General features: G+C 52.9%; 4 protein-coding genes across 7 annotated transcripts; 3 read left to right on the plus strand and 1 right to left on the minus strand.

Moving 5' to 3' along the window:
- The first annotated feature begins 44 nt into the window (after positions 1 to 44).
- Positions 45 to 5,668, plus strand: NOP9 (NOP9 nucleolar protein). 2 transcript variants are annotated; one of them, XM_033107736.1, is made up of 10 exons: positions 45 to 395; positions 582 to 1,049; positions 1,740 to 1,850; positions 2,096 to 2,237; positions 2,350 to 2,542; positions 3,173 to 3,313; positions 3,715 to 3,840; positions 3,989 to 4,225; positions 4,442 to 4,547; positions 4,897 to 5,668. In XM_033107736.1, the coding sequence occupies exons 1-10, from the start codon at positions 149 to 151 to the stop codon at positions 5,052 to 5,054; spliced, it is 1,929 nt and encodes a 642-aa protein (XP_032963627.1). In that variant the 5' UTR covers positions 45 to 148; the 3' UTR covers positions 5,055 to 5,668. The 2 variants fall into 2 exon arrangements, with proteins under 2 accessions (XP_032963627.1, XP_032963628.1); XM_033107737.1 differs by having other exon boundaries at positions 582 to 919; positions 1,700 to 1,850.
- On the minus strand, positions 5,543 to 7,946 carry CIDEB (cell death inducing DFFA like effector b). Its single transcript, XM_033107739.1, has 5 exons — positions 7,784 to 7,946; positions 7,360 to 7,504; positions 6,277 to 6,426; positions 5,872 to 6,062; positions 5,543 to 5,708 (listed from the first exon to the last, which is right to left on the minus strand). Exons 1-5 carry the CDS (start codon positions 7,822 to 7,824, stop codon positions 5,576 to 5,578), a joined length of 660 nt encoding a protein of 219 aa, XP_032963630.1. The 5' UTR covers positions 7,825 to 7,946; the 3' UTR covers positions 5,543 to 5,575.
- A 1,299-nt stretch (positions 7,947 to 9,245) lies between these two features.
- Positions 9,246 to 15,787, plus strand: LTB4R2 (leukotriene B4 receptor 2). 3 transcript variants are annotated; one of them, XR_004423177.1, is made up of 4 exons: positions 9,246 to 11,463; positions 11,806 to 14,609; positions 14,718 to 14,820; positions 15,670 to 15,787. XR_004423177.1 is itself a non-coding variant. In XM_033107740.1 (2 exons), exon 2 carries the CDS (start codon positions 11,825 to 11,827, stop codon positions 12,899 to 12,901), a length of 1,077 nt encoding a protein of 358 aa, XP_032963631.1. In that variant the 5' UTR covers positions 9,246 to 11,463; positions 11,806 to 11,824; the 3' UTR covers positions 12,902 to 14,857. The 3 variants fall into 3 exon arrangements, 1 of the variants encoding a protein (XP_032963631.1); XR_004423176.1 differs by having other exon boundaries at positions 11,806 to 14,820; XM_033107740.1 differs by lacking the exon at positions 15,670 to 15,787 and having other exon boundaries at positions 11,806 to 14,857.
- Positions 15,670 to 17,889, plus strand: LTB4R (leukotriene B4 receptor). The gene is made up of 2 exons (XM_033107741.1): positions 15,670 to 15,790; positions 16,395 to 17,889. The coding sequence occupies exon 2, from the start codon at positions 16,404 to 16,406 to the stop codon at positions 17,451 to 17,453; it is 1,050 nt and encodes a 349-aa protein (XP_032963632.1). The 5' UTR covers positions 15,670 to 15,790; positions 16,395 to 16,403; the 3' UTR covers positions 17,454 to 17,889.
- The last annotated feature ends 102 nt before the right edge of the window (positions 17,890 to 17,991 follow it).

The following is a 17,991-nucleotide window of genomic DNA, read 5'->3' on the forward strand; positions in this document are numbered from 1 at the left end:
CTTGGGGCGGTCGCGGAGTTATGACGTATGCGCTGCGTCCAGCGCACGCCCGAGAGTCTAAATTCTGTCGGGAGTCCTCCCACCTGGCTGAGTGCTGTCCCGCTGCGGCCCAGGAAGCCTTCGCGGGCGGAGAGGGCCCAAAGCACCCATGGGGCTGGGTCCGCGCTCCCCCCATAAGTCCCGGCGCGGGTTCCCAGCTGGTGGCAAACGGGGGCGCGGGGCCAAGGGGTCGGGGCGTCCTCCATCAGGACGCCAGCAACAATCCTGCCCGCCTCCGGACGGGCGCTCGGAGCTGGCTGTAGATCCGCATCCTCATCTGAGCCCCGAAGCGCTGGGGTATTTCCGCCGGGCTCTGTCGGCGCTGAAAGAGGCCCCGGAGACCGGAGAAGAACGAGGTAGGGAGCATCTTCGGGGTGGCACCAAGAGAGGGACTCATTGGGCATAAAATCCGAGACAGGCAAGGAAATTTTGGTGGGTTCCCAGGGCGCATCTCCGTCCTCACTCCCAGCCCCTTGGTTAAATGATGGAACATAACCTTATCCTCCTCTTAGTCTGTTTAAAACATTTATTTGTCTTTCCAGAGCTGATGGTGCACAATGTTTTGAAGGAAGTGGAGGCTCAAGCCCTAGCCTTGGCCACAAACAGGACTGGCAGTGAGATGCTGCAGGAACTGTTAGGGTTCAGTCCTCTGAAACCTCTGTGTCGAGTGTGGGCTGCTCTGAGCTCCAACTTGCGCCTTGTGGCCTGTCATCGATGCGGGGTCCATGTATTGCAAAGTGCTTTGCTGCAGCTGCCTCGATTGCTGGGGAGCCCTGCAGAGCAGGAAGAAGAGGAGGAGGAGGAGGAGGAGGAGGAGGAGGAGGGGAAGGATGGTCCCTTGGAGACCCTGGAGGAGTTGGTCTTGGGACTAGCCTCTGAGGTGTGTGATGATTTTCTTTTCTACTGTGGAGACACACATGGCAGCTTCATTGTCAGAACTCTGCTACAGGTGTTAGGAGGGACTCTTCTGGAGTCTGAGAGAGCCAGACACCGTGGCTCCCAGTCACCTGGTAAGTATTACAAGGGAAGCAAATGGACCTAGAGGAAAGGAGAGTTTAGGAAGTTCAGAAGGAGAGAGTAAGCAGAAGACTAATTCTTATGGCCTTGAAGAATTAGCAGAGAAATTAGGACAGGGCTTTGCAGGCCAAAGATTGGTTTGCACAGAAGCCCACAGTGAGGATGCACAGGTGTGTTCAGGGGACAGCGACACATGACTCAGTGTACAATTGTATTCATACAGATACTGGATTCAAGCAAAAGTTCAGGAAAGAATACCCTTACTACATGCATCTCACTCTGATATTGTCTTTCCTTTTTAATTTTATTCTGTCCATTCCATTAAAAAGGTGCTGGTTGAGGCCCACTAAATTGATTTCATGATGCACTCGTAGTCAGTGACCTTCATTTTTAAAAACTCGGGGAAATAAGGTTAGAGAGTTTAGATGAGGCCTGATTTGTGAACACCTTGAATTCCTGGCTGAGGAATTTAGACTATTTCCTATGGATCATGGGAGAGCTGGTTGATGTTGCTTAGAAAAATTGAAATAGAAATGTAGTCTTAATTCAGTTATCTAGCTGAGAAGAGATATTTAGTTGTGTACTGCCTCTCTAAGTTGAGTCCTTATTCATTTGTGGAATTCTTCTCCCTCCTGGATGGTAGTTTGTGATCTCATTGCTGCACACTCTTGATCTTCCTTCAGAAGCACAAAGGGCCCCAACTCGGGAAAGTAAACCAACTGATTTCGAGGTTCCTGAATCCTTCTTGAAACGTCTTCAGGACCTGAGCTCCTGCTTTTTGAAGGACATTGCTGGTAAGGAGGGAAATAGGAGAGTCTAAGATCTACTTTTCTAGAGGTGATTATCTTCAAACAAGGCCCTTATTTAGACCATCTTATTTCTCTTCTTTTCAAATCTGATCTCATTTGATGTTGCAAAGACTCTTCATAGACCCTTTGTGTTCATAATCCCTTGTACCATGTTGCTTGAGGTTTGAGGTTGTATAGGTTGTCTGAATTTGGGGGAAGGTGCTTTTATTATTTCTGCTCTCTCCCCACAGTGTTTGTCACTGACAAGATCTCCAGCTTCTGCCTTCAAGTGGCCTTGCAGATCTTACACCGCAAACTGCCCCAGTTTTGTGCCCACCTTTGTAATGCTGTGATTGGCTACCTGAGTAACCGCAGTTCCTCAGCAGATGGCAGGTATGGTCAGGGCCTCAGATTAACCAAGGGTGATGGGGCTGTGTGAAATGAATGAGGAGATGTAGCTATTTTGGATGAACTGGAGTTAAGACTACCTTCTCCTTGTCCCCAGCCCCCTACTGCTATTTCTGCGGGATCAGACGAGCTCCAGACTCCTGGAGCAGGTGCTGCTGGTGTTGGAGCCCCCGAGGCTCCAGAGCCTCTTTGAGGATCACTTCCAAGGGCAACTGCAGACCCTGGCTGCACATCCTATTGCCAATTTCCCTTTGCAGCGTTTATTGGATGCTATCTCTACTCCTGAGCTAGTGAGTTGAGAACTTGGCTGGGTCTGTTTCTGTACTCTGTTGTTTCTGTTATTTGGGCTTTATTTTATTGTGTGCCTGCCTCTGTATCTCTGACTGTGTGCTGGCTATTCCCCTTAAAAAGTCATTCCTGGGAGTTTCCCAGAGCTTAGGGTGAAGGTGTCTTCTTCCCAGAAAGGATGTGCTGTGGTTTCTCTAAGGTGTCAATATCCGTTAGCAGCTTGAGGTTTCATGGCCCACTCAGACTGAGTACTTGTCTACAGATGCATGTGAACGCTGGATCATGTGAAGCTGTTGTCATAGCTTCTCTTTTCCTTTGCTGCTTAGTGCCAAGGCGTGCTCCCTGGGGTCTTGTGGGTTAGGAGTTAGGGTGGAAGGGCAGGTTTGACTCTAGTTCTCCTTTACCCTGAGAATATGGCCATTTAAAGACCCCTCCCCATGTGAGGTGGCATCTCGAAGAATGTCCCCTTGTCCTGGACCTTCCTTAAACAGCCAAACCAAAGTCCTGATATTGGCAATGCTTTTATGTTTCATCTAGCATTTTTAGTTGTTTTTGGCAGGAAGATTTGTCTGAATAATTTAGCTCACAGTTACCAAAATGACAAAGATTCTTTATCCCATGTCTCCCCTCAGCTGTCCCCCGTGTTTGAGGAGCTGAGCCCTGCCCTGGAAGCTGTGCTGGCCCAGGGTCACCCAGGGGTAGTCATTGCCTTGGTGGGGGCCTGCCGCAGAATTGGGACTCACCAAGCCCAGGTCCTGCAGCTGTTGTTAGAGGTGAGTGGGTATTACCTGCAACTCATTTATGCCCTCGGTTCAAATTCTACCTCTTAAGACTTATCAAATCTTTAGTCTTTGTATCTCTGGCCCCAAGAAGTTTAATGCCCAGGGAGTTTACAGATAACGGGAAAATGAGGCCAAAGCCATCTCATAGCCCTGCGATGAAAACTGTCTCTCAGAATGAAGAGAGTTTATTTAAGGAATAAATATTTACTTGATCTCTGTTACATGTATAGAGGCTGGGATACAGTAGGGCGGATGAGATCCTGTCCACGTGTAGCTTACATTCTTATGGAGTTAGACATTCTCTCTGCTCCTGAATGCTTTCCTCTATCTAGAAAATTGGGGTTAAAGATGAGGTAGTTCTCAGATTTGTTATGTTTTATTTTCACATCTAGGCATTCCACTGTGCAGAGCCCTCTTCCCGACAGGTGGCCTGTGCGCCTCTCTTTGCCACTTTGACGACATATGAGGTGTACTATGGACTGATGGAGGAGGAGAGGACAGTGCCTACGGAGCACCAGGTGAGGTGGGGGAGAGGCCACACCAGTGACTCCCTGGGCTTAGGAAGCCTGTCATAACTGAGGTGAGGGTGGTGAGAGCCCTAGCTTCACTCAAATGGAGGTGGCAATTTGGTGGCTGCCTCCTAATTTCCTTTGTCTGTCCTCCCAGGTTGAAATGGCCACAGCCAGGGCCCTGGGGGAAGTATCAGTCCTTGGGTCTCTACTGCTCCAGCATCTGTTACACTTCTCCACGCCTAGCCTTATACTTCGAAGTCTGGGTGCCTTGACGGGCCCACAACTTCTGACTCTGGCCCAAAGCCCTGCTGGTTCCCATGTGCTCGATGCCATCCTGACCAGCCCCTCTGTGACACGCAAGCAGCGCCGCCGATTGCTGAAGACCCTAAAGGTTAGACTTCTGGCTTCTGGTTTGACTCTTCTGCCATTATCCATTTAGAGAGCACGAGCTTCCCCCAGAACTGTTCTTCAGAGTCAGAGAGAGGGTATGTAGTTCCCAGGCTCTTGACGTAGCCTCTGAACTTCTGAAACTTCACTCCCCCCTGCCCTCCCCAACACTTTTTTATGGACTGCCCTAGAGGGAACTACATTGCTTGTCTCACTGCAGGGACAATATGTGGCTCTGGCTTGCAGTCGCCATGGCAGCCGTGTGCTAGATGCCATCTGGGGTGCAGCAGCCTTGGGGGCCCGGAAGGAAATTGCTGCTGAGCTGGGTGAGTACCAGCATGTCTCTTTGGCCTTTCCGGACTTTTCCTTCCCTCACTCCAAATAGCTGGGTGGTGGGGGAGTAGATTTAAATTCTGCAGAGACTTCAGTTCCAAAGGGGGGGGTCTTGGCCGTGGTACTTAGCAGTCTGCTCTCCCCTTCCCCTCTGCTGATTGAGCAGCCCCGTGCACCCACCCCTCCTCCCAGCTTCTGTTCTTTGGAGAGTGCGGGGTTAAGTCTATACTGAGGCAAGCCCAGGGTCCAGGGAAAATGGAGAGACCTTCATTCCAAGTAGAATCTCTTCCAAGTGGATGAATAACTGCAGCTGATACTAAACATGAATGGTTCCCTTTGCAGGGGAGCGGAACCAGGAGCTGATAAAAGATCCCTTTGGCCACCATGTGGCTCGAAACGTGGCCCTGACTACCTTCCTGAAGCGGCGAGAAGCTTGGGAACAGCAGCAGGGGGTGGTGGCCAAGCGGAGGCGGGTTTTGAATTCAATACTTGAAGACTGAGGCCTTGGGATCTGGAACTGGGTGTTGATGGGGGAGGGGGTAGGGTGTGTCTGTCGTGTCCCCTTCCCAGTTTAAATTGGAGTCAAAGTCTTATTGGTAAACATTTTTATATTTTTATTGGAAACATCTTTGTTATTCTTGGCGGCAAGGATACAAAGAAATAGAGATCTCTAGGTAGAGTCCACGAGGGCAGACTTCAGTGCACTGGGAGCTCAGGGACGGGGAGAACTGGAAGGACATCTAGAGGTAGCAGCAATCAGGGTGGGATCAAGATGCCTGGGACGGGCATGTGCCTTTCAGGGTAGGCGGGAGTCTGGCAAGATGGCTCGGAAGGGACAGCATTCTTCAGGAATGGGGACAGGCTAGGGGGCTAAGGCATTATGCTGATGGCGTTAGAGGACAGTGGGAAACCAGGTGAATTATCTAGTCTGCACTGTCTGCAGCTCCCCAAACCTGATGCTGTCACAGGCCTTACAGCCATCCCTTGGAATGAGTCTAGGGGCGGAAGCTCGGAGCTCTTCTCAGTAGGCATGAAGGCGACCCTGCTGCGGCCACTGCCCAGCCCCTTCCACTACATGGCGGAGGGTGGAGGAAATTCCCAGCAACATCTGGCCCAGGCCTTGCAGCAGTGTGGACGTCCATCGGAGGAGCTCCCTGAAGGGCAGAGAGCAGGCAGTCAGGTGGCCGCGAGGAAGCCATAGCGCTGGGGGCTGGGGGCTCTCCTCCAGGGAGAGCTAATGGGGCAGGTGAGCACAGGAGAAGGAATGATGGGACTGCAACTGGACGGATGGGGAAGTAAAACATGTTGGTCTCTGACCTGAGAACTTTCTTTGGGCCGAGTCCTCGAATGTCACAACTCATGGAGTAGAGCCCGTAGAATGTGGCTTTGATGTTCAGGCTCCCAAAGAGGTCTCTAGGGTTTTGCTTGTACACGTCAAAGGTGATGCGGGCGATGTCCTTGCTGTGCTTGGGCTTCTCCCGGCCCAAGCCATACGATAGCACCCCACTCTGTAGAGTAGGGTACCCCCATGAGTGCCTTGGACCCTCACCTACTGACATCCACCACCAATCCCCATCAACCTTGGGACAGACCTACTGTCTGTCCACTATAAGGTGTCCTTGACAACTCCTCACCTCTGCCCCCAAGATCAGGCAAGAGAAAAGGCTTGGGGGAGAGAGAGAGGACTGGTGGCCTGTAGCGGCCCCGCTCTGGGCCTCTCACCCTGTTGGGACTCCAGCTCTGCCCGAACTCCAGCACCATCAGGCATGTGTCATCCTCCAGCAGCTGGAAGAAGTCCTCGCTCTCCACGGCGGTGCCGTCCTCCTCTAGCACCAGGGTTAGCGCTCCACTTAGTGACAGGGTCTCCAGTGCCTGCCCGGTGGCAAGAAGCAGGAGGGAAATGGCAGAGCTTGTCCCATGTCCCTTCCGTCTCTAGCAGCCCAGCATCCATTGGTTGGCCCAAGACACTGGTTGCTATCCCAACTGTACTTCGCAGCGCTTTGCCATCTCTTCAAATAGCTCCAGCTCTCAGTGTTCAGTTGTTGGGGGACCCTCACTAGGGGCAGACCTTTTTTTCCCATTTGCTCCTGCTTTGTCAGTGTCATCTTCCCCAGCTTCCCTCCAAGCCACTCCTGGGTTGGAATTGAGAAGCTAGCTAAGTAATCTTGAAGTCCATCCTTCAGGAATGGATGTAGGCTAGGAGTGTAAGGCGTTATGCTGATGGGGCCTGACACCATTGAATCTTATTTCCAGGGTCCCACCTCACTCTCCCCTGCCCTCGTAGAGTGCGCCAGAACTGTCTTCAGTAATAATGACAACCATTTTGAGTTTTCCTTAGTGCCAGGTATCTATGTACCACTTTACATTCATTATCCTCTTTTACTCCTTTCAACAATCGTAGCAGGTGTATGATTATTCCCTTTTTATAGATGAAGAAATTGAGGAAGAATTAAAATTTTGATAGCTTAAATACCTTCCCAAGGTTTGACCTTAGGAAATGGCAGAATCAGGATTTGAACTTGGTCTGTCACACAAATTGCCATTCCATACTGACTTGTGAATTCTATCCCTGCAACCCTCCTTAACTACTCCTTTCCCTACACCCAAAGAAAAGCCCACTCCTTGGAAACAAAACAGATTGACCCAAATGCAGCAGAAGTCGTTGGGCTCACACCCCTGTTTGTAGTCCTCCGAAGGAGGGGCAGCCATCTAACCTCAGCCCTTTCTGCTGGGCTTTCCAAGTTCTCAATTCTTGAGCCCCTTGGCTGCCCCTGCGATAGGAACCCAGGGACTTGGCTCACTCACCTTGTCTAGCAGTTCCTGGCGGGTGGCAGCTGTCAGACCTTTCCGGGTGGTCCGCTTATGATTACAGACACGGAAAGGTCGCTGGGGTGGTGGAACTGAGGTCCAGACCCTACGGCCAATCTCAGAGCTCATATTGGATACTGACCTGGTAGGTGGGAAGAAAGGACAAGAAGGAGTGAGCGGTTTCCTGAATGCACTGGGGGTCATGAGGGTGGGGTGGCTAGAGTTAGGGAGGAAGGGGCTTAGGTTTTTGGATTAGAGTAGGGAGAGAGGGAGAGAACATGGGGTGGGAGTGGGGGGTGGTGGTTCACAGCTGGACAAGCCCACTGTTGAAAGTGGAAATGGGGAGGGGAAGGGGTATTGGTTCACGAGTTTCCTAGGGGCTGAATGGAGTTGGAGAGTGGAGAGGAAGATTAGAAATCACCTGAGCAGACCGCTGGGGTTCAGAGCAGAGAGGTACTCCATGGTGGAGGGAAAGAGCAGGAGAGTTCTGGACTGGGTGCTTCTCCGCTGTGCTGGGCTGAAGTGTTGATGTTTTCTGTTACAGAACTGGGACTCAACCTGAGTGAGGTGGGGGATGAGTCAAGCCCGGACTCTGGCCCCCTGCCTGGCCTGTAAGAAGGGCAAAGTCCAAGGGGAGGGTGACAGGGAGGGGCCTAGACGGGTCGAGGAGGAAGGATAAAGGCCCGGAGTTGCCCCACAAAAGCCAGGGAAGTTTTGTATGGGTCTGTCTCTGGTGGCAGCATGTGATGTGAGGGTGAATTAGAACTATGTAAGAGGATGGAATGTGAGCTCTGGTGTTTTTCTTTCTACGGAGGGAATTTCTAGGTGTAGAAACTGCATTGTGTGTGATTTGTGCTGCCACCTACTGAAAAAGCCATAAACTGCAGCTTTAGGAAAAAGGAGGCTGAGGGGCATCATGGGCGGGGATTGGAGAAATGGGAGGCGAGGCAGTGTGCGTGGGTGGGGTGTGAGGAGAGGATGGGTCCTGATCCATGGATCACCAGGATCTTGTCTGGAACTCTGGCATTCTTGCTTTCCTGTTCCGTCCTTTGTGGTGTAGGGAAGTGGCTGGTTCAACATTTCCGTGGCTTCGTTTAGCAGAACTGTCGTCGTCTGCTTCAGTCACACTGGACTAGTCATTTTCTCTCACCTTTCTCCCTTGGCCACTTAATGGGCACGAAGGAAATGTGTATGTGGCGGGGCATCCTTTGATGACATCAGGACTTTAGCTTTTGGTGCCCTGTGTCCCATCTCTGATTTCAGCTGCAGTTATGACGGACAGTTGTATGGAAGCTAACAGTGAACCCCTTACATGAGTGCAAGTCTCTCTGTTTCCCTGCCTAGGAGTCTTGTCTGAAGCTGTGGCAGTCCAGTCAGCTCCCTGACAAGTACAGGCTGCAAGTGTGTAGAGGAGCGTTAAAGCCTTGTCTTTCCAGAAGGCATTCTGCGCACTTCCCAGAGGTTCCGGAGGCCTACTGAAGGAGCTCAACAACACATCGTATCGGCTTTCCTCTTCCCTCTCTTCTACTCTCGCATCTGCTTTCCAAGCTGACCTCCCAAATACAGGATTACCTATACCCAGGCCCTTAGCTCAGACAAACTGGTGTACTTGCTCCCCAACCTACCGTGTTTCCCCGAAAATAAGACCTAGTAGGACAATCAGCTCTAATGCATCTTTTGGAGCAAAAATTAATATAAGACCCGGTCTTATTTACTAAAACATAAGACCGGGTCTTTATAATAATATAATATAATACTGGGTCTTATATTAATTTTTACTCTGAAAGACGCATTAGAGCTGATTGTCCGGCTAGGTCTTATTTTCGGGGAAACACGATAGGTCCTTTCAAATCTATATCTCCCCTCCGTCATATATCCTCCTTAACTGCTGTAACTCCAACACCACTTTTATCCCCACGCACCGGGCCTGATGTGGCTATGCAGAACTCCTAACAACTGGCTCACTGACCAACGGACCCCCTTAAGCCCATTACACATTCCCACCTTGATAATTCCCTCCATGGGGGAGACTGCACTCTAGACACCTGGACCCCCCAGGGCCTTATCATTCTAAACCTCACCCAGAGCCCACTCCCACACTGACAGAAGAGGGCCTTCGGACTGGTGATAGCAGGAGCAATTGCTACTGCTGCAGCTGCCGCCCCTTGGGGAGGTTTGGCCTGACATGAACACACTCTAAGGGAGCTCACTAAGTCCATAGAAGACACTTCCCAAGAAACAGCAGATGCCTGGCAGAACTCTCCAGGTAGTTAGTTAGATTCACTAGCCAATGTTGTTTTCAACAAATGCCTTGCTCTAGACTACCTCTTGGCAGACCAAAGGGGTTTTGTGTGGTCATTAATAAGACCTGCTGTACCTATATTAATAATTCAGGACAAGTTGAAACCAGTATCAAAAAGGTTTATGAACGGGCTGAATGGCTGCACAAATACAACAGTCAAGGGGCGACTAGTTCCTTGACCTCCTGGCTCCCGAGCCCCTCTTGGTTACTCCCACTCATAGGCCCCTTCATCACCTTGGTGCTCCTCTTACTTTTTGGCCGCTTCTTGTTCCACCTGCTCATTAACTTTATACAAAAAACCATAGCTGAAGTTACCGGCAGGCCAATAGCTCTCACCATGCTCTTACAAGAGCACTGCTATAGCCCCCTCACCCAAAACTCTAATTAGGGATCCCGATCAATGCCCCCACTAGGCAGGAAGCAGCCACAGAAGACTGACCACCACCCGTTTTCCCTCCGGAGGGTGAATTTGTTAGGCCAGGAGCAGAAACTGCCGTAGGCCTAGAGAAACTGTTGGGAGTGTGCTGAATAGAAACCATCTTATCTCAGAAGCCATCTTGTCTTGCTCCCTGCCTGCTTGTACCTGCTGGCTTGCATGTTTCTCACAGGAGCCCATGATCGACAGACCTGAACATTCCTGGACGATGGCATGGGAGGCAGGATATGGAACAAGAGGACATGGCCAAACCCCCAAACCCTCAGTTATGATAAACAATGCAACGAAAAGCTCCTGAAGCACTGAAAAGGAACACCTTTGTTTTCCTCCTCCTATAAAACTCTATACCCCTCTTACTCAGGGAGGTTATGGTCTTTTCTAACCTGACCTCCCGCATCTCAAACACGCCAAATAAATTCTAACAGACCAATTTTGGTCTTCCGTGACTCATTCCTCTGACCGTACTTAATACCAAGGAGCCCCCAGTTCTGGCCGTTGACTGGCAGGGGCCTTTCTTTCCCCTTCCCTCAACGTTACCAATCTACAAGGTCCTCCTCATATTTCTCCATTTCTAAGCTTTGCCTGACCTCTCCACCCAAAGAAGGCTTCTTTGCAGTATGTCTGTACCACTGTACCCTTTCCTTTTTTCTCGTCTTGTATCCTGGTGCACCCCAGTAATGTGGTCTCTTCATGGTTGTGTTATGACTCCTCAACCAGTTTATATACCACTTACACCTCCATGTATCCCCCATTCCCCAAAGAACTTAGCACCATGCTTTACACGGACAGCTGTCATCGACAGCCCAGTGACAGCCCTGAGGGTGGAAAGACCGGGGCAGGCCCCAAGGCAAGAGGTGAGAGAGGTAAGTGGCAAGCTGAGGGAAAAGGAGGCCCAGCAGGATCAGGAGTCTGGAAAAAGGCAAAGATAGAGCAGCTGAGGGAGTGAGAATTTTGGGTCACTTCTTCTGAGTGCAGGCCAGGAAGGCGAGAGAGCGTAAGGGCTGTAGGGTTGGGAGGGTTGGGACCAGAGCTGGGGCTGGGATGAGTGCAGAAGCAGGACCCAGTGTCCCTACTCACTCACCAACATGACCAGGGAAACTTATCTGTACGCCTTCAGCTTATCCTGTTTCCTGGGGAGGCAGGACCTCACACGCCTGGACGTGTTAGTGATGGAAAGGAGTAGGGTGAGGGAGGGACCCTAGGAAAGGCCCCACCTTTCCCTCCACATTCTCGCCTCACCCTCTGCAAACCTAAAAGGCATAAGACAGGAAGGAGTAGGCACCTCACCTCGCCCACTGCTGCTTTATCTTTCAGCTTCGCCAGGACCCTCATGGGAGCCCTCACCCTGCTAACTCCCAGCTGGGTAAGTAGATCTGCCCTGCATCTTACTCCCCGCCACTCACTTTTGCCCTGAGGTATAAGGAACGGAGCTGGACAAAGAAGGAGGGCCAGCCTAGAAGGGTGAAGGTGGAGGTGGTGACAGCCTGGGAGTCAGGACTGGGGAGTCAGGACTGAGAGAAGGGGATTTGGGTTCCAAGAAGAGTAGTGTTTGAGTTGGGGCTGGGGTCTTGGAGGAAGCCAAGGCTCCCAGACAGAAAAGAATCAGGAAGGAGGGTCGTGGGGGAGGCACTGTCGATTCTCACTTGGCCTCAGGGGTACAGGGGCTTTTGCCCCACACCTGAATGCCCACTATGGCTCTTTCCAGCCCCCTGTAGGCACAGAGGATGTGGGACTGCTACCGTCCCCCGGGAAATGAGACGCTGCTGAGCTGGAATGCCTCGCGGGCCACAGGCACGGTCTTCCTGCTGCTGGCGGCGCTGCTGGGACTGCCCGGCAATGGCTTCGTAATATGGAGCTTGGCGGGCTGGCGGCCTGCACGGGGGCGACCGCTGGCGGCCACACTCGTGCTGCATCTGGCGCTGGCCGACGGCGCGGTGCTGCTGCTCACACCGCTTTTCGTGGCCTTCCTGGTGGGCAAGGAGTGGCCGCTGGGCCAGGTGGGCTGCAAGGCCGTGTACTACATATGCGCGCTCAGCATGTACGCCAGCGTTCTGCTCACCAGCCTGCTCAGCCTGCAGCGCTGCCTGGCTGTCACCCGCCCCTTCCTGGCGCCTCGGCTGCGTAGCCCGGCCCTGGTCCACCGCCTGCTGCTCGCCGTCTGGATGGCCGCTCTGTTGCTCGCCCTCCCGGCCGCTGTTTACCGCCACGTCTGGAGGGACAACGTGTGCCAGTTGTGCCACCCGTCGCCGGCCCAGGCCGCCGCCCACCTGAGCCTGGAGACTCTGACCGCCTTCGTGCTGCCCTTCGGGCTGGTGCTCGGCTGCTACAGCGTGACGCTGGCACGGCTGCGGGGCGCCCGCTGGGGCTCCGGGAGACACGGCACGCGGGTGGGCCGGCTGGTGAGCGCCATCGTGCTCGCCTTCGGCTTGCTCTGGGCCCCGTACCACGCGGTCAACATTGTGCAGGCGGTAGCCGCGCTGGCTCCACCGGAAGGGACCCTGGCGAGGTGGGGCGGCGCCGGCCAGGCGGCTCGAGCTGGAACTACAGCGTTGGCCTTCTTCAGCTCCAGCGTCAACCCGGTGCTCTATCTCTTCACCGCAGGGGATCTGCTGCCCCGCGCAGGTCCCCGTTTCCTCACACGGCTCTTTGAGGGCTCGGGAGAAGCCCGAGGGTCCGGCTGCTCTAGGGAGGGGACTATGGAGCTCCGAGCTATCCATCGGCTCAAAGTGGTGGGGCAGGGCCCATACAATGGAGACCCTGGGGGCGGGGCGTCGAAGGACAGTCAGGGATGGGACCCTTGACACTAAACCCTACAACCAGGCCTGCTCTTCTCTATCCCCTTCCATCACCCCCTAGAACTCAGGGAAGCACTCTGAAGAATTTGGGAATCCTTTTCTGACCACAGTTTACATCTGTCTGGGCAGAATTATTATACACCTGGGGCAGGCTCAGGTTCCTCCAAACTGAGGGATTTCAAAGGGTGATGGTCTATGTTAACGAATACTGTGCACTTGCAGGCTGGCATGTGCCCATGTGCCAGAGCTGCATACTTGTTCCCAATAGCTATTGTGAAAGACATTAGGCCGCTATTACACCATGGCTTAAGGGTGCTCCCCCTGGTGGTTCAGTATGCATGACTTGTACTGAAGCCACATGGTTTCCTTGCTGGGTCAGGCCAACGCTGGGCAGAGCCAGCCTTCAGTGGCATCTTGACCTGTCCTCCCCACTCCATGGGGCCTGGTTCCCTCAGGCCAACCCATATAACCACTCTGGAAAAAAAGGGAGAAAGAAGGAAAGGTATGGGCTCTTGGATGTGGAGTGGGGATGGAATCTATTCTCTGGGGTCTATAAGAGCCAAGTGGGGGGAACACTGGCCCTGGAAGGTGAAAGTCAATCTGTGGAGTTTGAAAGGAAAATTTTTCTGACTGTTTTGTGGTTGGCACGGTGGAGGAATGGCCCCGGGAGACTGAGATTTATCTTTCTCTCTGAATACAACAAAAAGGGACCTGCAAAAAGGGGCCCAGGAGCAGGTACTCATTCCCCCAGGGGACACTTGAGGGTTGGAGATAGGGGATATGAGCAGTGGTGTGGATATTTGGAGGACAGGAAGAATTTTCCATGTTGGTGACACCTTTCCTTTCTCCTTTTTCTCTCTTCCAAGTCTTGGCTCCTCCCAAGACTGCTAGCTGTTCCTCACCCACCCTCTCCAATACTTCCCTGTTTCCGTTTTTTTGAATCTTTCTATTTCTAGGCCTCAAAACTGTTTTGGATCCTGACACTTTTGCGTTTGGGGATGTAGGATGGAATTCTTTTTAAGGGATGTCCACATGCACATACATATGAAGGTCGGGTGGTTAAGTTCGTGTGGTCACTAGGGTGACCAACTCATCCTAGTTTGCCCAGGACATTCCCAGTTTTCACACGAGAAGTCTCTTGTCCCAGTCCCTTCAGCCCCTGGCAAACTTAGGTCCTTAGTGACCTGAGTTCTGGTCATGCTGACCATTACACCAGGTCTGCTTTAGTGACTGTTCACACCACCCAGGCAGAGCCCAAGAGAGAGAGCAAAAGAAATTTAGTCCTCAGGGTCACACCAGGGCCACCAAAACTGGGGTTAGAGGTGGAACTCTGGACTTGGGAGGCAGGTATGCTTAGAGTATGGTGTGAAAGAAGAAAGGCCATGGACAGAGATGGAGGTGGGGAGAAGCTTGGGGAAAGAGGCAAAGACAACCTAGTTTGTGTCAGAAGGGGCCTCGAATTGCCCCTGGAGCTCTGAGCCAGAAGCTTTGATACTGAAACACCGATTGCAGAGGCTTCTTCCTGTCCTCATGCACTTAGGGAGGAGGGTCCCTAACTTCCCTGTCTCATACACCCTCTGTGGTCAGAAAGCCCTTCCTCAACCCGGCCCTCAGTTCTTGCTGTGGTTTCAGCCCATTTCTTTTCATCATATCCTCTGCCTGACAGCTACTGGGTCAACTCTGCTCTTCAGAGAAAGTGGGGACGCTGCAAAGGGTAAGGGACATCCATGACCACCATTACACTCGGCATCTTTCCTGAGAGTGACAGAGTGGGAAGGGACGCAGGAAGGCTCATGGTTAGATTGAAGGAAAGACTTTTCAGTCCTTAGCTTCTACATGAGAGTTCAAGAGAGGAGAAAGAAGAGTGACACTTTTGGGTGCTGTTTCCCTTTCCACAGTCCTGGTTTCCCCTCTTGGCAGGGCAAGTATGAGGCATCACTGCCCCCACTCCCTCGTGCCTTTTCCCTGTGCTGTCTCTACTTCCTCTGTGTGTTTAAGGTAGGACTAGACAGTCAGCTGTGGGAAGGTAGGAGAGAGGGGGTGCTGACCTCCTTGCTCAGTGCCCAGATCTTAAATCCAAACTCATGTGGCAGAGTAACCACATGGGCAAGCACAAGGCAAGCAGTGGGGGGGAGGGGAAGAAATTGGCATTCTGTGTGATACTGCGGAGACCCTTTGGACTTTGGCTCCTACCAAGAGAAGGGAAAACTGATTGCCTAGGATGGAACAAATCATTTTAAATGATAAAAGGGATGTGGGTGCTGGAAGAGGGCCCTCTTCCCCCAACTCCTCTCATAGCTTGAACCCAAGCCAAGGACAAGCTGACCTCTTTAAGTCATGAACTCAGAACCTAACCACAGCTCTAACCTGTACTTCCTATTAATCTAAAAATCTACTTGTTCACACAAAATGTAAAGGTACCCGACATTCTGTGCCCTCAATCTGAGCCCATTTCCCCTCTCTAACTTCCCTCCCTCCTCCTACTGTATGACACAATTTATTACTTTGTGTAATTCTCTAGTCTAGACCTGCATCTGAGGCCACACCCCAGACTACTCACTCCTGCACCCCTCTTTCCTCTCGTTGCCCCTTCTTGGGCTCTTCTCATCTGGTTCCAACCCTGAGGGTCCTTCTTCCTGCTGGCCTCTTCTGGAACACAAAGACTACCCACCCTCCTAGTGTAGGGAAGGGATGGTAGTTTCAGCCCCACCCTCAGGAAGATGTGTCTTCCCCCTCCCCTGCTCCATGGTACTTCCTCTCTGGCTGACTTTTAGCTGACAGCACCCAGACCTGGGGCCAGACCCCGGGCACTGGGACGGATCTGGAGATAGGCTACACCACCCTGCTCTGACCCTGGGATTGGCACCAGCTTCCAACCAGTAACCGGCAAAGCCTGTAAGTAAGGATCCTGGGAGGAGGGGAGGTGGTAGAGGGGCGGGGTGCAGCCATGACAGAAGGTGAAAAGGAATTTCTGAAGAAAGCCTGACCAGGGGTAAAAGGACTCAGGAGGATTTGTTCTCTCCTCTCTATGAACTCCTCACTATCCATGTTATTCCTGGTGGACCCTGGGCATCTCTGGGGAGAATGGGTCAGGGATTGGAGGATGTCAGTGCGCCTGAGGGGACTAAGTGCAGAGGACAGAGGAGCTAGCCTTTTGAGGGGGGCAGCATTGGTAAGGAAATCTCCCCAGATTGGTTCTGGGTTTGAAGGTGTCCTAAGAGAAGGAGGCTGAAAGGGTCTGGAAATGCTACCGCTGCTGTTGCTGCATATTTTGCAATTGGGTCTGTTGGCAGGAAGGGGCCCCAGGGCCCAGTTAGGAAATTAGTCTTTTTCATCAGCTGGATCTCCTAAGACTGGTCAGTTGGCAGTGACAAGGGCAGGATATTGCAAAGGTGCTGCTGATCTTGGAGAAAGACTAGTGCACTCTCGCTAGGTTTGTCCAGGGTGTCAGGAAACTCCTTGATCCCCTACCCTCATGTGTGTCCACCTCACCCTCCAGGTCCTTGCAATGGACAGGAACGTTACATCTGCGGCAGCACCCTCCTCAGGAGGCGCCATGTTCATCTCTCTGCTGACTATCGTCCTCCTGTCAGTGGCTCTGGTTGTGGGGCTCCCTGGCAACAGCTTTGTGGTGTGGAGCATCCTGGTAAAGATGAGAAAGCGCTCTGTCACTGCACTGCTGGTGCTGAATTTGGCCGTGGCAGACTTGGCCGTGCTGCTCACGGCCCCCTTTTTTCTCCACTCTGTGGCCGGAGGTACCTGGATTTTTGGAGTGGCTGGCTGCCGCTTGTTCCACTATGTTTGCGGAGTCAGCATGTATGCCAGCGTCCTGCTAATCACGGTCATGAGTCTGGACCGCTCGCTGGCGGTGGCCCGCCCCTTTGTGTCCCAGAAGCTGCGCACCAAGGCGATTGCCTGCCGGGTGCTGGTAGGTATCTGGCTGATGTCGGTTCTGCTGGCCACACCTGTCATCGTGTACCGCACCGTGTTACAGAAAAACAGGAGTCTGGTCTGCTTCCCGAAATACCCCAGTGAAAGACACATGGCCTTCCATCTGCTCTTCGAGGCCCTCACCGGCTTCCTGCTGCCCTTCCTGGTGGTGGTGGCCAGCTACTCCGACATCGGGCGCAGGCTGCAGGCCCGGCGTTTCCAGCGCAGCCGCCGCACCGGCCGCCTGGTGGCGCTCATCATCCTGGCCTTCGCCGCCTTCTGGCTGCCCTACCACGTGGTGAACCTGGCGGAGGCCGGCAGGGCGCTGGCCGGCAAGGTCGCCGGGTCCGGGCCCGTGGGGCAGCGGCTACGCCTGGCCCGCTATGTGTTCATCGCCCTGGCCTTTCTGAGCAGCAGCGTAAACCCCGTGCTGTACGCGTGCACTGGCGGCAGCCTGCTGCGCTCGGCGGGCATGGGTTTCGTTGCCAAACTGTTGGAGGCCACCGGCTCTGAGGTGTGCAGCACCCGACGCGGGGGCACCCTGGGCCAGACACTGAAGGGCTCCCCTGCCTCTCCAGAGCCTGGACCCACCGAGAGCCTCACTGCCTCCACGAACCCTCTGGAATAAAGAGAACTGAACCAGGCCTGGGGGGTGGTGGTGGAAGGACGCTGGTTTTCCTCCTGGCAGAATGCCCTCATGCTGGCCTGACCCAAATCTTCACCTCGAGAAGGTGCGTGGGGGTGGACCGGAAGAAGAGGGAGGGGAAGGGCAAGTAAGGGCTGAGTCAGAGCCTGGATCCCCTGGGCAGCTTTGCAATTAAAACTGAAGTCTGAAATTGGGTCAATGCTGTGTGTGGAATGTGTGTATTATGGGGGTGCTCCTGGGTGCCTTTATGGGGGTCCCTCTCAATAGTTAAGAGGCACATCCTTTAGTTTCCCACGATTTTCAGTTTTGGAAGGGACACAAAGACAGACATAGAAATCAGACTTGCACCTCCCTCCCCCATTCTGAGGCAGGTGGCCTGCTGATCATACTTAGAACAACACAGGTCTGCAGACTCCTGAAAGAGCCTCCCAGGGAAGACTACCCACACGGGCTAATTAATCTCTCCAGGCCCCCTGACTCAGTGGACTTTCTGAGAAAACTTAGCACTGCTGTGAGATCT

This window comes from Rhinolophus ferrumequinum, chromosome 6 (genome assembly GCF_004115265.2).
Source record: "Rhinolophus ferrumequinum isolate MPI-CBG mRhiFer1 chromosome 6, mRhiFer1_v1.p, whole genome shotgun sequence".
Classification (NCBI taxonomy): Eukaryota; Metazoa; Chordata; class Mammalia; order Chiroptera; family Rhinolophidae; genus Rhinolophus; species Rhinolophus ferrumequinum.